Source organism: Poecilia reticulata, chromosome 21, assembly GCF_904066995.2.
Source record: "Poecilia reticulata chromosome 21, P_reticulata-male-v2, whole genome shotgun sequence".
Lineage (NCBI taxonomy): Eukaryota > Metazoa > Chordata > Actinopteri > Cyprinodontiformes > Poeciliidae > Poecilia > Poecilia reticulata.
Genome location: NC_088850.1, coordinates 25,441,889 through 25,463,699, shown reverse-complemented (window position 1 = coordinate 25,463,699; position 21,811 = coordinate 25,441,889). Strand labels below are relative to the sequence as shown.

General features: G+C 42.3%; 1 protein-coding gene across 6 annotated transcripts in view; it reads right to left on the bottom strand.

The window, feature by feature from the left end:
- The window catches only part of epha7 (eph receptor A7), a 206,326-nt gene that overhangs the window by 19,489 nt on the left and 165,026 nt on the right, over positions 1-21,811 (bottom strand). For 4 of the 6 annotated variants that reach the window (XM_017302237.2, XM_081602327.1, XM_017302239.2 and 1 more), the window contains 5 exons: positions 18,569-18,694; positions 17,924-18,109; positions 16,807-16,868; positions 16,383-16,592; positions 9,913-10,062 (listed from right to left, as the gene is read on the bottom strand). In XM_017302237.2, the coding sequence (XP_017157726.2) occupies positions 9,913-10,062; positions 16,383-16,592; positions 16,807-16,868; positions 17,924-18,109; positions 18,569-18,694 (734 nt within the window). The remainder of the gene's footprint in view (positions 1-9,912; positions 10,063-16,382; positions 16,593-16,806; positions 16,869-17,923; positions 18,110-18,568; positions 18,695-21,811) is intronic. The other 2 variants (XM_017302238.2, XM_008398595.3) reach the window with 1 other exon arrangement.

Here is a 21,811-nt window from a genome sequence, read left to right as displayed (position 1 = left end):
CCGTGTGGCTCTGTGTCTGTCTTCCCTGTAAAGTTTATGTCTGTGGTCCCGGTTGACCGGACCGTCTGTGGATAACGAGCAGCGCTAACCTCATCATGCAGGTTCAGCTCGGTGAGGAGCTTCCACGCTCTTCGGAGTCAAGCATCACGCTGATTTTATATTATTGTATTATTATTTTTAGCATTATTTTTCCGGTTACACAATGCATCAAACCATATTAAATGCGTCGTCTACTTGGAGTTAATACGGGCGGCCGCACAGAGATCATGAACAAACTCGTCCCATAAACTCGACCAACCAGAACAGTCTCTGTGACGATTAAAAACTCAACAGACATGAAATGGAAGAGCTACTAAAGCCACATTAGCAGCATTGAATTAAATCTCCTGTTTGTTGCGCATCTCTGCGTAGAGCAGCAGATTTACAGGGCCTGTCCAAGGCTGCATGAGGCCTGGAGCAGAATTTGATTTAGGGGCCCCTCTTGCTGCTAAAAATATCAGCACCTCTAACAGCTTCTGTGTTAGAGTAGTTTAATTGGCCAGCCTAAAAAGCAATAAGTTATAATCGCAGTTTACTAATTTGTATTTGTAAATTCAAAGATTAAACTTGTTGGGTACCAGGCTGGTGGGTCTGCTGGTTTCTATTCCAGATCATCCACCAGAGGGCGCTGGATGACAGCAGGGTCCTGGAGGGCGTGCCAACAGGTCCTAACCAGACGCACCTGTTGGGTATTGTCATCTTCTGGTGGAGTATATGAGCAACTGGCTACCTGCACATCTTTGCCAGAGTGTTTTGCCTGAACTGGTACACTGAGCCACCTAGAAACCGCATTGTGCACTCTTGTTGATCTTGAACAGATTGTTATCTCTGAACTCACCTGTGTGATCCTTCCTTCCAGGACGCTTGACTAAACCTCCGGAAGATCCCGAGTCTTCCCCCCCTTCTTTCGGAGGAATCCTCTCGAGGCTCCTTGGTAGCCAGCACTCCTGCTCCTCCTTGCCGACTAGGAACACCTGTCCGCCCGCCGAAACGCCGTCTCTCTGCCCAGCATCACCCTCGAACAACTCACCGCCTGGTTTTTCCCCCCTTCTCGGGTCTAGTCCCGACCTCCACAAGTAAGAGCTTCCGTTCCCGTTCTATTGGGTTTATTCTCCCCTCCTCGTCTCGAACTCACCTCATCTCTCTCCTTCAGTGAGCGGTTGCTCCCGGACCCCCCCCCTCGTGAAGAAGACCCGCTCTGATTGCCAGTGGAACTGCGTTTGTTTGATTAACAATAAACCCTTTGTTCTTTACACCAGTCTCTCCCTGTGAGCGTTTCTGCATGTGGGCTAAGAATATTAAACCCGACATGACAGAACACTCTGGCCAAACGGATGTCCCAGCAGAAACAATCCGGAGAGCTCTACATGACCAAAAACCGCTAATTCAGAACCGTGAGGCTGCACTTCAGGAGCTGGGTAATCGGCAGACAGAGACTAATAACCGCTTGGCTGAGCTAACCAGTTTTCTCCGCAGTCACTTTCCCCAGACCTTCACTTCAGAATCCGCACCAAGACCCTCGCAGTCTCCAGATCCAGCCTCCGGGGTCCAAGTCCAAATCCAGTCCACGTCTTCCGACTGTCAGCTGCCAAATCCATCCAGGTTTGACGGAGACCCTCGAAAATGCAGAGGGTTTTTGATGCAATGTAATATTCAATTCAATCACTCACCTCATAGATTCGTCCTAGATTCTGCCAAAATATCTTATATTATTGCACATCTATCTGACCGCGCCCTAGACTGGGCTGAAGCCAAGTTTTCTTCCTCCCCCGAGTACGGCTGCTCATTTGCTGAATTCTTAACCGAGTTTAAACAGGCTTTCAATCAAGAGACCGATAAGTCCCTGAGTTCCCGAGCGCTGTTGAAGATGAAACAAGGGCAGAGATCTGTAGTTGATTTTTCAATTGATTTCCGCATCCAAGCCGCTGCCTCGGGTTGGAACACCCCAGCGCTAAAGAGTGCATATTTGGATGCTTTAAATGATTCCCTAAAGGACAAACTGGCTACTTTAGACGAGCCCGGTTCCCTCGAGGACTTAATTAAACTGTCCATAAGAATTGATAACCGTATTCGTGCTCGGGCTAAAGAAAGAAGCAGTCGAAGCGCAGTACCCCGATCACTTCCCGTTCCCTGCTATTCAGTGCCAGCAGAGAGAGAGCAAGGTCCTTCTGATCCAGAACCCATGCAGATTGGCCAAGCTAGATTGACTCCTGAGGAGAGACAGCGGAGAATGCGGGCCAAGCTCTGTCTATACTGCGGAGAAGCAGGGCACTTTGTGGCCGACTGCCCCATACTGTTAAAAGCCAGGGTCCGCCAGTAACTACGAGGGAACTGGCGGACCATCAAAGTAGATCGGACTCACCTCGTTTATTGTTGCCCGCAACCATTCAGTTTCAAGACCACACTATGACTCTGTCGGCGCTGTTAGATTCCGGCTGTGAACGGAATTTACTGGATATTAATCTTGTTCAGCAAATGGCAATAGAAACGGTTCCCCTACGCACTCCTCTTCGTGTTTCCGCCCTCGACGGGAAAGCTCTGCCTCAGATAACCCACCAGACAAGACCCCTCCAGTTAACAGTTTCTGGCAATCATTCTGAATCCATTTCCTTTTACGTTTTTCCCGCGGCGAGCTCACCTTTAGTTTTAGGGTTCGAATGGTTACAACAACATACTCCAAATATAAACTGGTCCGACAGACACATCGATTCCTGGTCAGTTCTGTGCCATTCTACTTGTCTCCGCTCAGCCGTTCCTCCAGGTCCTTCCCCTGCAAACGGCGATGAGGCGGATCCTCCTGATATTTCCGGAGTTCCTGCTGATTATCACGATCTGGCGCAGGTCTTCAGTAAGTCCAAAGCCGCGTCCCTACCTCCTCACAGACCATACGACTGTGATATTGATCTCCTGCCTGGGGCTCCGTTGCCCAATAGTCGACTTTATAGTATTTCTAGACCTGAGCGGGAAACTATGGAGAGGTACATAAAGGAATCCTCAGCAGCGGGCATAATCCGACCTTCATCTTCGCCTCTGGGTGCCGGTTTTTTCTTTGTCAGTAAAAAAGATGGTTCTCTGAGACCCTGTATAGACTACAGGGGATTAAACCAGATAACCATTAAAAATAAGTATCCCTTACCTTTACTCTCCTCTGTTTTTGAACCCCTCCATGGGGCTACCATCTTCACCAAGTTGGACCTAAGGAACGCCTATCATTTGCTCCGAATTAGAAAGGGCGATGAATGGAAGACGGCATTCAAAACCCCCTTAGGCCATTTTGAGTATTTGGTAATGCCTTTTGGCTTGAGTAACGCCCCAGCCTTTTTCCAGGCCCTAGTAAATGGTGTCCTGAGAGATTACCTAAATGTCTTTGTGTTTGTCTACTTAGATGACATCCTGATCTACTCCAAGAACTTGCCGGAGCACAAGAATCATGTCCGCCAGGTTCTCCAACGCCTTTTGGAGAACAAACTGTTTGTTAAAGCGGAGAAGTGCGAGTTCCACCAACAATCAGTCACCTTTCTGGGCTATGTCCTCGAGGGCGGACAGGTGAGGCCATCTGATGAGAAGATCAGAGCAGTCCTGGAATGGCCCACCCCTGAGAACCGTCAGCAATTACAAAGGTTTCTCTGCTTTGCCAATTTCTACCGGCGGTTTATTCGAAACTACAGCCAAACCGCTCAACCGTTAACTGCCCTGACCTCCACCAAGGCTCTGTTTAGCTAGTCCCCGGAAGCAGAGGCAGCCTTCACACAGTTAAAGACCCTGTTCGCTAATGCCCCCATTCTCATACAACCAGATCCCACCAAGCAGTTCATCCTTGAGGTAGATGCCTCTGAGTTGGGGGTGGGAGTGGTTTTATCACAGTTCACAGTGACCGATCACAAGACCCATCCTCGTGCATTTTTCTCCCGTAGACTTTCCCCTGCTGAGAAAAATTATGATGTTGGGGATAGGGAGTTACTAGCCATTAAACTAGCATTGGAAGAATGGAGACACTGGTTGGAGGGCGCTGAACATCCCATCTTGGTTTGGACTGATCATAAGAATTTATCCTACCTCAAGTCAGCTAAGAGACTTAATCCTCGTCAGTCCCGATGGTCGCTGTTCTTCTCTCGTTTTAACCTGTGTATTTCCTATCGTCCAGGATCCAGAAATATTAAGCCCGACGCACTCTCCAGGTTGTACTCGCCAGCCGATTCAGAGAAACAGCCAGCCCCCATTCTGCCGTCTACCTGCTCTGTGGCCGTGGTTACCTGGGAGATCGAGGATTTAGTGAAGCAAGCCCAGCAAACGGAACCTGACCCAGGCACTGGCCCAGACAACAGGATATACGTTCCCACCTCTATTCGAGCATGCTTGATCACCTGGATACACACCTCTACATTTTCTGGCCATCCAGGTATCAGCAGGACCGTAGCCCTGATTAATCGACGTTTCTGGTGGCCGTCCATTCAGAAAGATGTCAGGGAGTACGTGCTAGCCTGTCCAACCTGCGCTAGAAATAAAGCATCCCATCAGCCCCCATCAGGTCTCCTGCAACCACTACCCACACCCACACGCCCCTGGTCCCATATCGCCATCGACTTTGTGACAGGCTTGCCAGTCTCTAAAGGTATGACCACTATATTAACCATAATCGACCGTTTTTCTAAAGCCTGCCACCTGATTCCTCTGAGAAGACTTCCTTCAGCCTTTCAGACAGCACAGTTACTTGTGAAACACGTTTTCAGACTACATGGGATTCCACAGGAGATCCTCTCGGATCGAGGACCACAGTTTTCCTCACAGGTCTGGAGGCATTTTTGCTCGGCCCTTGGGGCCAAGAGTTCCCTAACCTCAGGTTATCATCCTCAGTCTAACGGCCAGGTTGAACGTATGAATCAAGAGTTGGAGGCCACTCTTAGATGTCTCACGTCATCCAGCCCGACTAATTGGGGCCCCTACTTACCTTGGGTTGAATACGCGCACAACTCTCACCTCTCTTCTGCTACAGGTCTGTCTCCATTTGAAGCATCGTTGGGCTACCAGCCTCCACTGTTCCCAGCTGATGAGAGGGAGATTGCCGTCCCCTCCGTGCGACACCATATCCGCCGTTGTAAGACCTTCTGGGACAGAACGGTTTCCGCCCTCGACCGGACAGCTGAATTGAATCGTCGCTGGGCCGACCGCAAGAGGCGACCTGCCCCCTCTTTTGTTCCAGGCCAAAAGGTGTGGCTATCGACTAAAGACATCTCATTAAAGTCTGTGCCTAGAAAACTGTCTCCCCGTTACATTGGTCCCTATGAGATTGAGAAGCTGGTCGGTCCATCTGCCGTCCGTCTGCGTCTCCCCCCCCTTTTCCGTGTCCACCCCACCTTTCATGTTTCCCAAGTCAAACCGGTCCACTCTAGTCCCTTGTGCCCCCCCGCTGATCCTCCCCCTCCTCGTGTTATTGGGGGCCACCCTGCCTACACGGTCCGCCGGATTGTGGATTCCCGCCGGCGAGGGCGAGGTTGGCAGTACCTAGTGGACTGGGAGGGGTATGGCCCTGAGGACCGCATGTGGGTGCCTGGCTCTTTTATTTTGGATCCTTCCCTCATTAAGGACTTCCGCTCCTCCCCACCTTCTACATCTTCTGGACCGCCGGGTGGCGGTCGTTGAGGGGGGGGTACTGTTGGGTACCAGGCTGGTGGGTCTGCTGGTTTCTATTCCAGATCATCCACCAGAGGGCGCTGGATGACAGCAGGGTCGTGGAGGGCGTGCCAACAGGTCCTAACTAGACGCACCTGTTGGGTATTGTCATCTTCTGGTGGAGTATATGAGCAACTGGCTACCTGCACATCTTCGCCAGAGTGTTTTGCCTGAACTGGTACACTGAGCCACCTAGAAACCGCATTGTGCACTCTTGTTGATCTTGAACAGATTGTTATCTGTGATGAGGCAAGAGAACTGCCTACCTCACCTCGAATCTGTTCTCTGCCGTTTCTGATCGGTCCTCCGCACACAAAACCCGTCACACACACAGTTGGTGACAATAAAAACACAGTACATTAAATACATAAGCTAAATTATGGAAAATCAGTTCATACATTAAATGTTTTTAACCATTTTATTGGCGACGTACAGACAGGAGGAGCATGCTCTCATAGAATGGCAACCGGTGCAGTTAGCGAGAGGTTGATCAATCCCAGGTGAGGCTCACTGCTGCCTCACCGGCTTCGCTTCTAACCATTTGAATGGGAAAATGCGAAAATTCAGCGATTTTGAAGAAAAATAACATCCGATTTGGTTAAATTAAATGAAAAATAGGTAATTTATAGTAAAAACCACAGGGTGAAAATATCTTTATAAATGATTTTATTATTATATTTTATTATTATATATTATCTTTCCATGAGCCTCACCTGCCTCCCCTGACCGCACGTCACTGATATATATATGGGGGTTGTAGTGATACAATAACTTCACGATACAATACAATATACAACATTCTGGTCACAATACGGTATGTATCATGATATTTGTTGAGCGATACAATTCACTACGATTTTCTGAACGATTTTAGAAGGACAGAGTGATTTTAGTGACATTTTGTGTTCCATAGACTTGAATTTAGTTAACAAAAAACTGATTTTCAGTTAACTAACTACACCAACTACACAATACCCGACTGATTGGACAGTCTAACAGTCTGCAGCTGGACAAAATTAATCAAAGATGCAGTGAGAGAATTGGTTTTTGTCATTTAAGTCATGTGGATTTGACATAAAACTCAAAAGTTTAAACGGTAATCCAGGAGCAGAGTGGGGAGATTATCAGCCTCTGTAGACTCTCAATATGCTAATGATTGCACTTATGTTTTTTCTTTTGGAGTCGATCACCACGGGGTGAGGCGGAGCCACGACTTTAGCAGTTAGAAGAAAGCAGCTTACAGCCACAGCTAACTCCGGGAGCCAAGGTAAGAAAAGCCTTTTCCCCCATAGTCCAAAAGACTGCATTTGTGGCTGCATTTTGCAGCCACAAATGGCTGCAAAATGTAAAATGTAAAAATGCAGCCACAAATGCAGTCTTTTGGACTATGGGGGAAAAGGCCTTTCTACCTTGGCTCCCGGAGTTAGCCGTGGCTGTAAGCTGTTTACTACTAGCTGCTAAAGTAGTGGCTCCGCCTCACCCCGTAATGATCGACTCTCTGCAGCTACGCAGCGCCGCTATTCCCCTGCTTGGATCTCTGAGTAGCTGCCTCTCAGACTGCCAGGATCTCATCGTACTCTCAGTCTCTGATACTCTTTGTCTGTTGCTAATAAGAATGATCGATCAGCCATTGTTACCATGGAAATCCTCACTGCGCCGCGGATTCCGGCTGCGGGTTTTTCCTCTTCGTCTTCCTGCTCAAATCACAGAGCCGCTGCTGCTGCGCGCCCGCTTCGGATGTTATCATGTTCATTCTTCAGGTAATCCTTTATATACAGAACAGAAAACGCTAAGCTAAAAACCAATTATGAAGTGAATGCTACCAGTCGAAATTTGCATTAATTTCGTGATGTCACTCCTTTCAGCTGCTCCGTTCCACTTCTCTTTTCACTGTTACTTGCGCAACTTTACTTCGTTTCTCAGCAACAAAATATAGTCCATCGTTATTTATTGAAGATTTTACATTTCGTTTTGTACGTTTGGAAGCTGATTCCTTCTTACATAATCGGAAAAGCCGGGGAATGGCGGCGCTTTTGACATTTCTCTGACATTCGGAAAAATATGGTTTATTTATTTTAGCATAACTCCGGTTATACTTGGGCTATTAACACAATTTAAAAACTGGTGTGTAGTTTATAATGTGCACTTTAAGATCAAGTTGAAAGTGAGACTAAGGGAGGCGGAGTCTTGCTGCTACGCCGTAACAAACTAGACATTAAAAAGACCTATAAGTCTATGGACCCCTATGGTTTAACGGTTTGATACTCGTGGATGAAAAATCAATACTTTCCGAGGGCGGAAAATATCGATATATATCGCCAAATCGATTTATTTATACAGCCCTTATATATATATATATATATATATATATATATATATATATATATATATAATACACACATTTCTACATTGAGCTCCTAAAATCACATCCTCAATTTTCTGTCCATGAAATAAAACAGCATTCACAGCATTCATGGTAGCTGCTTCATTCTGGTAGTATTTATAGTCCTTCACAGACATTTAAATCAAAAGCATGCTGCATGACAAGTGTTTTCCACCTTTGTTATTTATATTAATAACGCAGCCAAATTCATGTTCTCATTTTAATAGATGCTTCCCTTCAGGCAAGCGTGATTGCAGCGAGACTTCTTGAACTAATTAAGCCCAAGGTTACCGTCCCTGCCGAGCAGCTCCCACGAGGGCCTTGTTAGACAGCTTTAAAAGCGCTCAACAAACCGGATTTTTCTCTGTGATTCTCCACGTTAATGGGAGGACTTCATTATGAATAATTATGCATAGATCTGAGGGAGTTCCACATTCTTCCATTCCTGGCACATTTCAATCTTAGACTTCTCAGCTGGGCCTATGAATGCTTGTATCAACATTGGTTTGTGATTAATTTTACTTTCTGTTTTCTGTATTTTATTTGACAAGAGAACACAAACTGGAGCCTAATTTTAAAGAGCAAGGAAAAGAGAACATGATTTATAAAAGTTTTAAAAGTGTTCACAGATTAAACTCTGAAAAGTGAGGCACGCATTAGCATTCAGCTGCTCCGAGTCAATACAGCAGTATCAGCTGCAGGTCTTTTGAAGTATGCCTCTACCAGCTTTGCATATCTACAGCCTGAAGTTTTTGCCAATTTTCCTTTGCAAAATAAGTCAAGCTCAGACAGAGTGGCTGCAGAGGATCTGTCAGTGTCACGCTTTAAGCAGATTCTCAAATAAAGGACTTTGGGAAATAGTGACATATCTGTATGTTTGCTGGAAAACTGTTCAGCAGTCTTTTTTACATTCTCTTCCAGGGCTGTCCTGTATGTCGCTCCAAGACGTCCAATTTTCACAAAGTCCCCTGTTGGAAATGCACTTCCACAGTATGATGCTGCCACCACTGTGTGATCATGTGGACGGTGTGCTCTGTCTGGAGGGATGAGCCAAGCAGCTCTGTGTAGGAACTTGTTTCATTCACTTATGTTTGCAATGTCATTGTTTTCTAGAAAGGGTTGGAGTCTATGTGGGTGGGTGAACTGAGAGCCTGGCAGGACCCCGTATTATAACATTACTACCTAACCATACGTTGTTCTAGAACTGCAACCCAATATAACAGAACTTCTTTCCCTGGGGGAAGAAACTCTCATTCATCAGACTTTTGTTTTTCTGTTTTTGTCTTTGTTGGCTCTATGTGCTCTCATCTAACCTTTCAACCAGAGTTCAGGCAGTTTTACTGGACTTCCTGTGGACGAGGCCTGGCTTACATTGCTATGCACACAATGTGAACGAACTGGAAAGAATTCTGGTGTTTCACCTTTTGGTTTAAAGTAATCAGGTGTTCCTTTTATGTCTGATCACAATAAAGCAAAATATATAATCAAGGATCTAATGCTCAGGCTAAAATTTACATTTTGAAATCTAAAAAAAATAAAAACCTGAAAATTGATTCAGTTCTGTAATTAAAATCAGTCTCCATTTGGTCAAAATTTTCATTTAGAACCTTTTTCCTCTGTAAAAAATGTAAAAGATAAAATGAGCTACTGACATCTTATTTATAGTTCAAAACAAGTGTCTCCACGTCTAAAATAAATCCTAACAGCACTTTGAGAGTTTTAAAATTCTTATGCCCTTTTGTTATGAGGTGATCCATAAACAGAATATGATGTTTACAGCCAGTAAACATGTTAGCTGTTTACTGGCTGTAGTTACTCACATCTTGATTGGACATGTCCCAGTACGGCCGCTCCCCGTAGGACATGACCTCCCACATGACGATGCCGTAACTCCACGCGTCGCTCGCAGAGGTAAATTTACGATACTGGATGGCTTCTGGTGCTGTCCACCGGACGGGAATCTTACCTCCCTGTTCGGTAAAACACATGCAATCAGCTGAGGTAGAAATTAAACTCATGACATCCTACAGTTTCCCCTAAAGCATCAATTAAAGAAAGAGTTTATATATATATATATATATATATATATATATATATATATATATATATAGTTTATATAGAATTATAGAATTATACATTGAGCCAGAACAAATCTGTACAAACTTTAAGTCAGAGAAAGGTACAAGCATATATTCCTTAAAAAGGCTTCATGGATTGTAAAAGCTACATAAGCTACATTTCATGCATATATTGGGGAAAACCCCCCAGGTTAATGTTGCTGTTTAGTCATTAAAAGCCTTAACAACATATTTCCCACTATGTTTGACCAGTTATATGACATAATTAGCTACTTAAAAATCCAGCTGTATTTAGTAATGCTTTAATCATTGCATAATTATTGCAGAATTTTTTCCTCTTATGTTAGATGTTAACCCTATTACACATCTCTGACAGAGATGTTAATGAACATCTCTCATTACAGCTCAAGGTCTCATTCATAAAAAAAGGACCAGAAAGATGTTTGTCTTTCTCCAGGGAAATAACATTTATCAACCAAGACCTTTAAATGCAGCATCTTATCTCCAGAAATGTTGTGAATTATTAATATTCTTCTCACCATTTAATCAAAAAATGCTTTGTTTTACTGAATTTGCTCACAAATAAAACAACTACTATTTAACAGCAAGTCGTCTTTAGTAATGTCAGTACGCCCGTTGGTGGTGGGGAGAGACGCAGGCAGACCCAGGATGTAGATGAAATGATGGTTTTAATGAATAATAAACAGCTCAGGAGACAGTCCAAGACAGGCAGCACGGCAGGAGACAAGTGCACAACTTAAATGCCGGTAGCAACTGACTAACAGGACTACATGCGAGCGAACTCAAACCAGAACTTGGCAGTTCCACTGGAGAGTCTAGACAACAAGCAACTGACGTAGACAGCAATGAACATTAGACAAATGTAAGACAAGGACCCGACAAAGAACACTGACAACAGGTGAGACTAAATACACACGGGGTAATCAAGGGAACGAGACACACCTGGGAGACAATCAACGGGGAAGACACGGAGACACAGGAAGCAAACTGAAAACTAAAAACTCCAAAAATAAACACACAGGAACACGATCATGACAAGTAATGTCAGAGGACTGAGGACACATTGAAAAATAACAGAAAGCCTAGAAAAAAGGTTGAACAAGCGGAGATAGGTAATTCATATTTTATTATGCTCTATTACTATAATAAGTAAAGCAATGACAGAAAACAAATTCATGAAGATAATCTACTCAAATAAATTCTGAAGGGATTTTACATTCAGTACAGGAAGTCATAAGTATTTACAGCAGCGTGTTATAATTTTTTACTGGCAGTTCTACAATTTCTTTCATTCTCAGGAAAAGGTAAAGTTTTTTATCCTGCAGTAAAAAAAACTGAAGTCAAATTTTTACTTTTAGGATAATTGATCAATCATGATTAATATATAAATAAATAAACATATTAGCGCACATTAGCACATAACTGTTATCAGCAACTAATAAATAAAGTCCATCATTGTGGAATTTAATTAATCTGAGACATGAAGACCAACAGAATATTAGAGAACAACCAGGCAAGGAGCATAAATCCCATCTCATTATTGGGGAGGACCATAAACGGGGAAATATTTTGAGAGCAATTTTGGGAGGGTCGGCAAAGTTACAGTAAAATGTAACATAAAATGTGGTTTAATTTTTTTTTGTGTGTTCAAGCTGCACCATCAAAAATAACTAGTAAGTAGCGAATGACAAAAGTGTTTTTCTCAGCAAACAACCTGTTGAGACCCATAGAAGTCAAACTAAAGGCCCCAACATACTCGGGCGCACTGCAGAGGTCCGCTCGAATTCAAAGCAGATGTCCGCTGGACATGTCCGTGCAAGAATAGATTTTTATGACAGCGTACACGTACTCGGTGTCGCACATTAAACTACCTGGTGGAAACAGTGTTCACATCAAACTAGTTTTCATGTGACACCAGTCTGATAAGGTTGAGAATAAGCGTTATATGAGTTCATATTGTTTTAAAGCTGACGCCAACATGACATGAGTCAACATAAAGTTGTCAGAGGGACGTGATAGACATGTAAGCAAAAATGCTTAACAGCAACAGGCTTTATATAGTCACGCAAATATTGTCATAGTGAATTATGCAGAATTATAAGAACAAAAAAGAAGACATCATCCCAGACTTCATCAGCAGCGGAGCAGAGAGGTGATCCAATAAGTTCAGTGTGACTTTTTTTTTTTTTTTCGAACAACCGCAAGGATAAGATGATCGGGTATGTGCTCATTTTCGATTGCAGCACAAATTAATATACTGTACAAAGCTCATTGAATGGATCCCTGATTACTAAAGGCAGCGCAGCCTCCTGCTGCTCCTCTGGCAGCAGTAGGATACAGCGCTGCTCCGGGCAGCAGTTCACTGTCTTTGCCGGATGAACCGACATGTGATTGCCATTCTCTGTCCCACACTGAGGTGAGTTAAGGCTTCCCAGATGGAGAAGAAACAGAGCTAGGTGCCCAAATAGTTCATCAAACTTGCTAGTTCCCATTAGGACAGTGTAAAGTAAAGGAATTTTTCACAAGAGAATTTTAAATAATCAGTACACTCGAGTATGAAGACCCAACCGACCGCGGACAGTACACGCAGTTCATGGAATGCCCACAGTACACCCGAGTATGTAGGGGCAGATTCAAATGTTGCTTAGATATGAATTTGGTTCAGTGTCAAAGATCTAATCTCTGCTACACACAAGCCTCCATGGGACCCTAAGCGAAATTTGGTTTTGGGGCCCTCTAGTTCTAACAATGTGGACTGGCTGCAATCAACAGTCCGATCATTAGATCATTCACACTCCTGCTATAAACTTATTGCATCTCTGGCAGTGCTGTTTACATTATATACATGTATAATAGGATACATTTTTTTCTCCAACCGATTTATCAAAAATAAATCAGTTTATTTTCGATAAAATAAATATTGAAAATAAATGGTCGCCGATTTCCTTAATTTTGGGGGATGGTCATTGGCCAATACTTACAGGTGAAGCTCATCTTATCTCCTGATCTTATCTCCATCAGCAAAGGTTTATAAATCAGCCTCTGTCCTCTTCAGCTCTGCAGTGAGAGGTTTGACTGACAGACCAACCAGGTCATGTGTGCATGTTTGCAGTTAACAATATTCACCCCACTGTTGCCAACTCACCGTCTTTCTTGTTATATTTAACAACATTTCAGACAAAAAAAAATGATATCAGCCAAAATCAAAATGGGCAGGTCAGGCTTTTTAAAGATCGGTAACCAGGTATCGGCCAGAAAACTGCAATCGGTGCAGCCCTACACACATATTCATGACATTCTTTGATTAAATAAATTTCTCTTACTCGTAACTCATAGAATAGATCATCGATGTAGCAGCTATGTAGCCTGACGTCAAAACATTTTGCTAGACAATATCAAACATTGAGAAGTTTTAATTATTGTTGTTATCAAACACGGCATTTTGAAGCCAAAAATACCTCAGAAATATGCAAACCCAACCATGAGAATCAACTCATTTAGAGTTAAAACTGAGCTTCACACAAACACCAAGACCCAACCATAAATGTTTGGCTGTTGAACTGGACCGTTCAAGGTCGCTATCAAGCTAATTTTCTATTAGCAGCTCCACTAATCTTTCTGATAAACATTACATTACCAAGCCACATTAAAACAAACCTTTATCTTGGCTTTTTTCTATTCTTCCTCTTTTTTCTCCCTCCCTGAAGAAAAAGTTCTTTTTTGAAACATTGATTTGCTAACTTAACTTCTGACGGGAGCTTTGGGCGTTTGGATGCTCTGCATGGCAACTCATATTACCGGCGAAGCGTGCAGTACCTACCGCGGCCGACCGGGGGCCCCAAAGAGCTATTTTTATTTTCTTTTTATCAATAAAATAATCATTTCTACATACATTATCAAATATATATTATTGTAAAAACAAATCACTTCATAGTGAAATTATGTGTTTTTGATATTATAATGACAAAAATGATTACAAAAAAGAAAAAATCAGCTCTACTGGCCCCAGGGCCTCTAAGCGGCTGCTTAGTTTGCTTCGCCTTGGGCCGGCCCTGGCTACACCTTTACAAAAACTTAAGGCTCTAAATAAAAACAAGTTTTAATAAGTAACTCCACTTAATAAAATTCCTCATAAATATTAATTTATTGCAGTGAGAGAATTATATGGACACCCTTCTGTCAAATTTTAATTGGAGTTTGATGGATTAAAGGATATTAAACCCCCCACCCTCACATCCGGTAACCGGAAATTCTCCCCATCTAGTGACTGGATGCCCCCCTCTTTGAATTAGCCAATAGAAACAGAATCATTTACTTGTAAGTGAATAAATAAATATACTATATTCTAAACCATGTTGAATTAGATTATCAATATTTTAACTACCTCTAGTTTTAAACAGAATATCTTACTGATGCACAGCGTTCAGCAGAGTGACCCCTGCCCACCAGAGAAAACATTTGTGCTTGTGTGTCTGTCCTCAAGGATAAGAAACCCACAGGATACGTCTGACATTCCTTCAGACAATACTTCTTGAGGATGCTGAAAAGCTTACGGTGCATTATTTGGTGTTAGGCAATAGAATAAGTGCTGAATCATGATCTTTAACAGGACATGAGAAAACCTATAGCAAGGAAGCAGGACTGACCTCTGCCCTGCACAGCAAAGCATTTGTGGGTGTGTCCCTGCGTAAGAGCGGGTAAATGCTCACCCACACGTTGCCAGTGCAGATCATTTTTGTTCGAGTTGAAAAATAATTTGAGTGGATATTTATATTTTTTCCTCCAAAAGCCAATCAGCCATCAATATCGATGGCCACTGAAAGCCTGAGCCTGAGTCTCAAGCTTTCAACATTCAAATTCATTTTTGTTTGTAAAATAACAAGCACATTAAAGTTTAATCGTGGAGTTTTTCATTTTGTTTTCAATGCAAAAATATTGTCAGCTGTCTGGCTGGTTATCTGTCTCACTCACAAATCTCTTTCCTGCACAATTTGTGGAACAAGCAGCAAATATAATCTGCACCTTTTGGCTTCAGACCCACAGCATCCAGAGAGCGCAGCTGCGCCGTAACGTCATGATGCGCTGGAACCATTGGGTTGTCCTGCTTCTCTGAATTGGCATTGCTGGAGGATATTTGACATCTATTTTTTTTTTTTTTAATGTTCCAAATATTTGACTAGTCGTGATTTTGTCATATCTATCCATCCTCTGCATAATTGTTTCGTGTGTAGTTAGCTGAGCACAAGGGCGCCCGCAGTTGTACGGCAGTAGGCACGTAAAAAAAGAAAACAATAATTTTTGGATTACTTTATCATCCAACTCTCTTGACTATTAACAATATTGAGGAGAAAAAAAGATCTTTTGTGTCAAACATAGCGGACCTCTGTGTGAGTTTGTGGGGGTGGGCACGCATAAGCCTAAATGTTATCGGCCAATTTACTTATGTTATTTGGCGGCTTGATGCTTTTTCTGTAAGCTAAAAATGAATGAGTGGAGTTTGATCCTTCCCATAGATCTTGGCAGGTCGCCGATTTATGTTTTTTTTTTTGGTTTGGCGAACTGAAGACCTGACGGGTCACCCGCTTGGATAACCCCCTAATGGTGCGTTCGCACTAAACGCGTTACGCGCTTTAAAAAACCCTCTGACGAGGCAATTTCCGGTAATCTTCATGCAGTGGAGTTTGGCCATTACACATATTAAGGTCAAGCATTAGTGATTGGTTAAAACGAAATCCAATCTTCATCCAAACTTCCACAAAGTCCACACCTCCAGCAAGCAATTGTTTCTCAATAACCGAGGGTCCAGGCCCTTTGTAGGAAGCACATTGTAGAACAAGATGATGGTTTTTACCGGGCAAAACTGCAAATGTACTTTAAATTTAAATAACTTTAATTTTATTTTTGATCACTGTGTTTTAGTATTCCATTCATCTAAACATTCACTCTCATTGAATATATGAAGAAACAACATTCTGATTTAAAAGTTCCTGACCATACATTATAAGTGAATAAATACACTTCTGATTAACGTCTTTTTGAACAGTTTATAAAGTGAAGTTGGCTTTACAGAGCCAGAGTCTACCTGGACATGCTCATCTTACTCTGCTCTATTTTCATGCACCAGCAGCAACTTGATTAGAGAATTCAGACAAGGCGCTTGGTAGGGAGAGCGAGCACTTTAATTGACTCACAGTTGTTGTGTAGACAGCCTCGGGATCGTCCTCTATCACCCTTGACAGGCCAAAGTCTGAGACTTTACATACGAGATTGCTGTTGACGAGGATGTTCCGCGCAGCCAGGTCTCGATGGACATAGCCCATATCAGCCAGATATCTCATTCCCGCTGCTATGCCCCGCAGCATTCCCACCAATTGGATGACTGTGAACTGACCGTCGTGCTTCTGTGACGCATAGAGAAACACAAGCAGGTCAGCCATCTTCACTGACCAGAGGGGAGAATTTAGGTTGCAAGGCTGCAGAAGCTTTAGTACAAGATTTATGATATTTATGCAGAGCCCCGATCCCACAGCAGACTCCCTGCTCTCTGGGACACTTTGGTAAAGTGCAGAAAAAAGTTGGGAAAGATGGTGCGCTGACTTCGGAGGTGATACTCACCCTGAGGAAAGCATCTAATGAGCCATTCTCCATGTACTCGATGATGATCATGACCGGTTTTCCTGAAAAAAAAGATGGGAAAAAAACAAACAGGAAGAGCAGATGATTAATGAATACCTAATTTCTATTTTGCTTTCATAATACTTCACAAAACAATGGTTGAGCCAAAACTGATTCCCAGTTATTTATAGCTGTGTTTCATTTGCTTTTAATTAAAAGTTACCATCTGCTCCCGTTATTAGAGTCTTTAAATGAGAAAATGTTACAGAGGATGTGCAGCTAATTTAGCCAGCTGGTCAAAATCTTAGAGTCAACAGCTTATTGAAAACTGCATCAGACTTTTCATCCCATGATCAAAGGACCTAGAGAGCAGAACTGCAAGAGTTAAAAAGTAGTGAGTAGGCCCACTGTTCATGTTGATCCATTCACAAATATGCAGCTTAATTCTTTAAGCTTAATTGTGAGAACTCCCATGAGGTTGATGTAAGTATTGCTGGACTTCTTCATAAAAGAAGTCCAGGTTTTTAAGACTCTCCTGCCAGCCATCCATAAATATCTTTGGTGTGATTTATGCTGCATACCATTTACCTTTGAAGTTTGACGTCACACCTGAGGTAACAGTGGTCCAATTAACATACCTAGACACTGTAATAAACATCTTTTTTAAGCTTTGCTTAAAACACCACTTGTAAGGACATGTAGCATGACTACCAGTTTGTGCTGCACTCTCAAGTGTGCGGTGGCTGCCCTGATGAAGAAGAAACAGGACTGGGCACCCAAATCACTCAAACTAGCCTGTTTCCATTTGGATTGAGGAAAACTAAGGAATTTGTCACAATAAATATTAACAGACCTCCCGTTGGGTCTTCGGATAGGCAAATGGCATTCCCAGGGGTCAACCATATTTACATTTTGTCCCAACTCTCCTTGATCCCCTCTAGTTATAAATTGTTAACATTTGGGTGGTCAACCTCAGCAGTGACTTACTTACAAAACTATTTGTGCTGTTCCTTTGCTTTGTTTATTCCTTTTTTTAATTTAAGCTCAATTTACAACCTGGTTATGATCCAAAAGCATCAAATGTGAATACTTCTCCAAATCAGTGACATATTCCCACCTCTTGTCACCACTCCCTCCAGATGGACCACATTGGGATGGTCAAACTGCCCCATAATGCTGGCCTCACACAGGAAGTCCCGCCTCTGCTTTTCTGTGTAGCCCACTTTCAGTGTTTTGATGGCGACCGACACGTCCCGCTTTCCAGGCAGCTTCAGTCGACCACTGCACACCTCCCCGAACTCTCCTGCGAGGGTTGAAATCAGTCATGAGTGAAGGGGCCCAGTAGGTAGAAAAAGGAGAGAAAAACCTCACACACTTCACAATGACAAATTTATTAGTGTATTTTGAGATAAAGCAGCTGTGCAGTGCCAGAATACAAATTGCAGTACAACACCTTGTTATACTCGGGGGAGTGTAACCAAGACCTATAATAAGACATGCTAGAGATGCATAGATACTGTCATTGACCGCCTCGGTAAAACCCATGTGGCAGCAATTTCTCACCTGCAGTTATCTTTGCGACTGCCTCTGCCAGACGCAGACCACACATTAATTGCAATGAACTTTTTTCCCTCCTTGCAATTGCTCTATCAATATAAGATGCATGAAGCTGTGTCCCCATTCAAGGTGTAAATATTTGCCTGTCAGCATGATGTATGAGAGCACGTAGGAAGTAAACGGGAAGAGCTGAGGATGGGCTCACCTGCTCCAATAACTCGTTCGATTTTTATGCAGGAGGCATCCAACTCCTTGGCAAACTGATGGACAGCTCTGTTCGGGTCCTCGTAGGTTTCAGGGTCAATGTAGGTTTTGGTGCCTGGAAATTTAACTGTAGAAAGGTAAGAGGATTACTGTTATGATTAAAAATGCACACTGCGCGCCAGCAGGCACTTGAGAGGCAAACGATTACAGAGGCCAGGGATCCAGAGGGAGCAGCTGAACCGTTAGATGCTGGTGTCAAAATGCCTGAGAACCCTGCACAGAGTGGGAAGCTAAGATTTTTGGAACCTGTGCTTGGTGCCTTTTATCAGATTGTCGGTTGCCTTTCACCTAAAGCAGCTGAGAGAGCCTCACAGTTTCTAACAGATATGTTGTAAAATATGTTATTGTTCAATGAGATGAGTCGGTAAAAAGTTTTTTTTATATATATATAACACCAATGCTTTTGAATATTTTAGGATCTCTCAAATTCTTATGCTTTAAAACTGTTCTTATTTTGACTTGTATTGGTTGATTTTCCTTCCTCTAAATGTTTTACAGACCAACCCCTGTATTTCTACTGTTCCCTAAAGAGAAGCAACCTTCTGGCTTCAGATCTTTGGGTCTTTTTATGTGAAATTTATAGGCATGTGCCATGTAAGTTATTTTTGTACTTCTGTCAGAACACTGTGTGGTGAAAAGGTATTTGCCCCCCTAAAAATTTCTCCAGTTTTTTGCTTTTTAGTCACATTTAAATATATCAGATCATCAGACCAAATTTAGTAGATAAAGACAACCTGAGTTAATAAAAAAATAAGTTTTGAAGTGATTATTGTAATTCTTAACAAGAAAAAAACTGCTTGTGAATTGCCAGTAAGCCATAACTAATGATTAGTCTTTTACTACCTTTTTTCCTGTTTTAGCTGCATTGGAGGGTTTTTCAGCATCTTTGGTGTCATGTCACTTCATCTCTATCTGATCATCATTCCAAACGTTTCATTTTAAGCCACTCAGAGAGAAACGCAAGCTGAGCTTAACATCACAAGCTGATGGCTGAACATTCATTGTTCCATCAATTGCGACAAGTCATCCAGGATTAGGCAACAGGAAACAGGTACAACTGATAGATGGTGAAAAGCTAGTTGCGCTAACCCCGAAGCACTAATCATAAATGTTGCATTAGTTCCACCAATAAGGTAGCAGATGCTAGTAAGGCGCAAACTTCAATCCAAATTATATCTGGATTATGGATTCCAAATTATATCTTGAAAAAGTACAACCATCGAGCACCAGTTTTATTCATGTAATTTACATGTTCTATGATGCCCTAACATACTATATTTATGTTTCTATCTTGTTCTCTACAGCCTGTCTTATTGTCCACCTAAATGTTTCTTGTTTGAAATAAAGTTTTTTATATTGCATACTATATTGCAATATAAATATACTATGCCAATATTAATGTCATTCTTATGACATTAATATTGCAGTCTTGATCCCATTTTTTTTTATGTTTTGGAAAAAATTACTATGGGTCCATCTTTCTATACTTTGACTTACAGATGACATAAACAATTACACACTGTAAAAAAAATGATGAGTGAGATTTTAAATGTGTATAAAGCTAGAAGAGGCCACATTGTTTTATTTTATTTGAATGATTTCTAAGGCAGGGGATTTATGATTTTCCAAGAAAAGACGACAAAAAAGGAGAAAAACCCCTATAGGAAAAAGTCATGAATATCCATGGAAGTGTGTTGGACAATGAGGGAAAGGTCATACCAATGGGGGATTATTTTACATAGTGGTGCAATTAAAAATTAAATTACCTTTTAATGGATTAAAAAGTCTCATTAGATTTTATGTACTTTAAAACTGGCATGTAAAATGAAAGCCAATAAATCCAATATAAAAGCTTTACTATAAAATACAGAACTGAGCAGAAAAAAACATTGCAGCAGAACTCAACAGAACAGCTGGAGAGACAGAGTGGATAGTGGTAAGATATCTTGGTCAATTCACTCGTGTAAATACAACAAATCCATTGTGCTCTGGGGAGAGGACGCTGTGGCAGCTGAGATTTCCCTCCACTTGCTACCATAATTGCTTCGTCCATCCAAGATGTCAGTGGATCTGATAGTACATGTCTTATCACAAGTTCCTCACTTGTACACGGCAGACAAATTGGGTCTTCATGTTGGATCTGGCTTCTGTCACCCTGACAGCCTCTCGTCATTCAGCACTGCACGACAGATGCTTCCATTAAACTCTACCCAGATAGCACACAATGATAAATCAACGTTGAAAAATAGTTCGAATCGTTGATTTTTGGTCGAAGTCGACAAATGACGGTGAATCAACCATCAAACAATCATCCAATCAAACCGTTGAAACTGTCATTGAATCAATGTTGTTTTGTGGTTGAAATCTGATGACTAAAATGCCCAGGTCTGATTAATAGTTGATTTTTAGTTGAAGTCGACAAAGGATGGTGGATCAACTATAAAACACACTCTAAAAAGAAAATATTTGAACCAACTTAATTGAATTGCTTCTGTAGGTAACAAGCAATTCAATTAAGTTTATCCAACTGAATTTATAAAATGTATCCAACTTAAGTTTAACCAATTCAATATATTATAATCATCCAACTCAATTTGTCCCTCACAGGAGGGAGCTGGAATTGAACCGTCAACCTATCACAAGATAGCTGCTCTACCCACAGAGCCACGGTGGCTTAGTAGGGAACCTGTCCCTAGTTAGCTTGAGTCATGGTGTCAGACGAGGGAACTTTATTTCAAGTAAAGTCAAAGGGAATCTAGTGTGTTTCAGCACTGGTCCTCCAAGCCCTGCAAGTTTTAGGCATTTCCCTAATTCGGCACACATGATTTTAATTGATGTCTGATTAACAGGGTTTTGCTGAAATGAAAACATGCAGGTCAGTTTGCCTTGAGGACAAGGTTTGGGGAAGAACTCGTGATCTAAATGTTCAATCAATGTAAGCTGTTTTTCACACCCCTCTACGCACACACCCCTTTCCCCCCACCACTCACCCCTCACCAAGCCCATCTACCCCTCAATCTCCTCCCCTCCTCCTTGGACTCCGGGTGAAACAATTTTAATTTTAGGTGAGGGTTTTAAATGTTCACATTTTATTTTGTTAAAGATTTCTTTGGCTCTAGGGGCTGCACAGTGGCGCAGTTGGTAGAGCTGTTGCCTTGCAGCAAGAAGGTTCTGGGTTCGATTC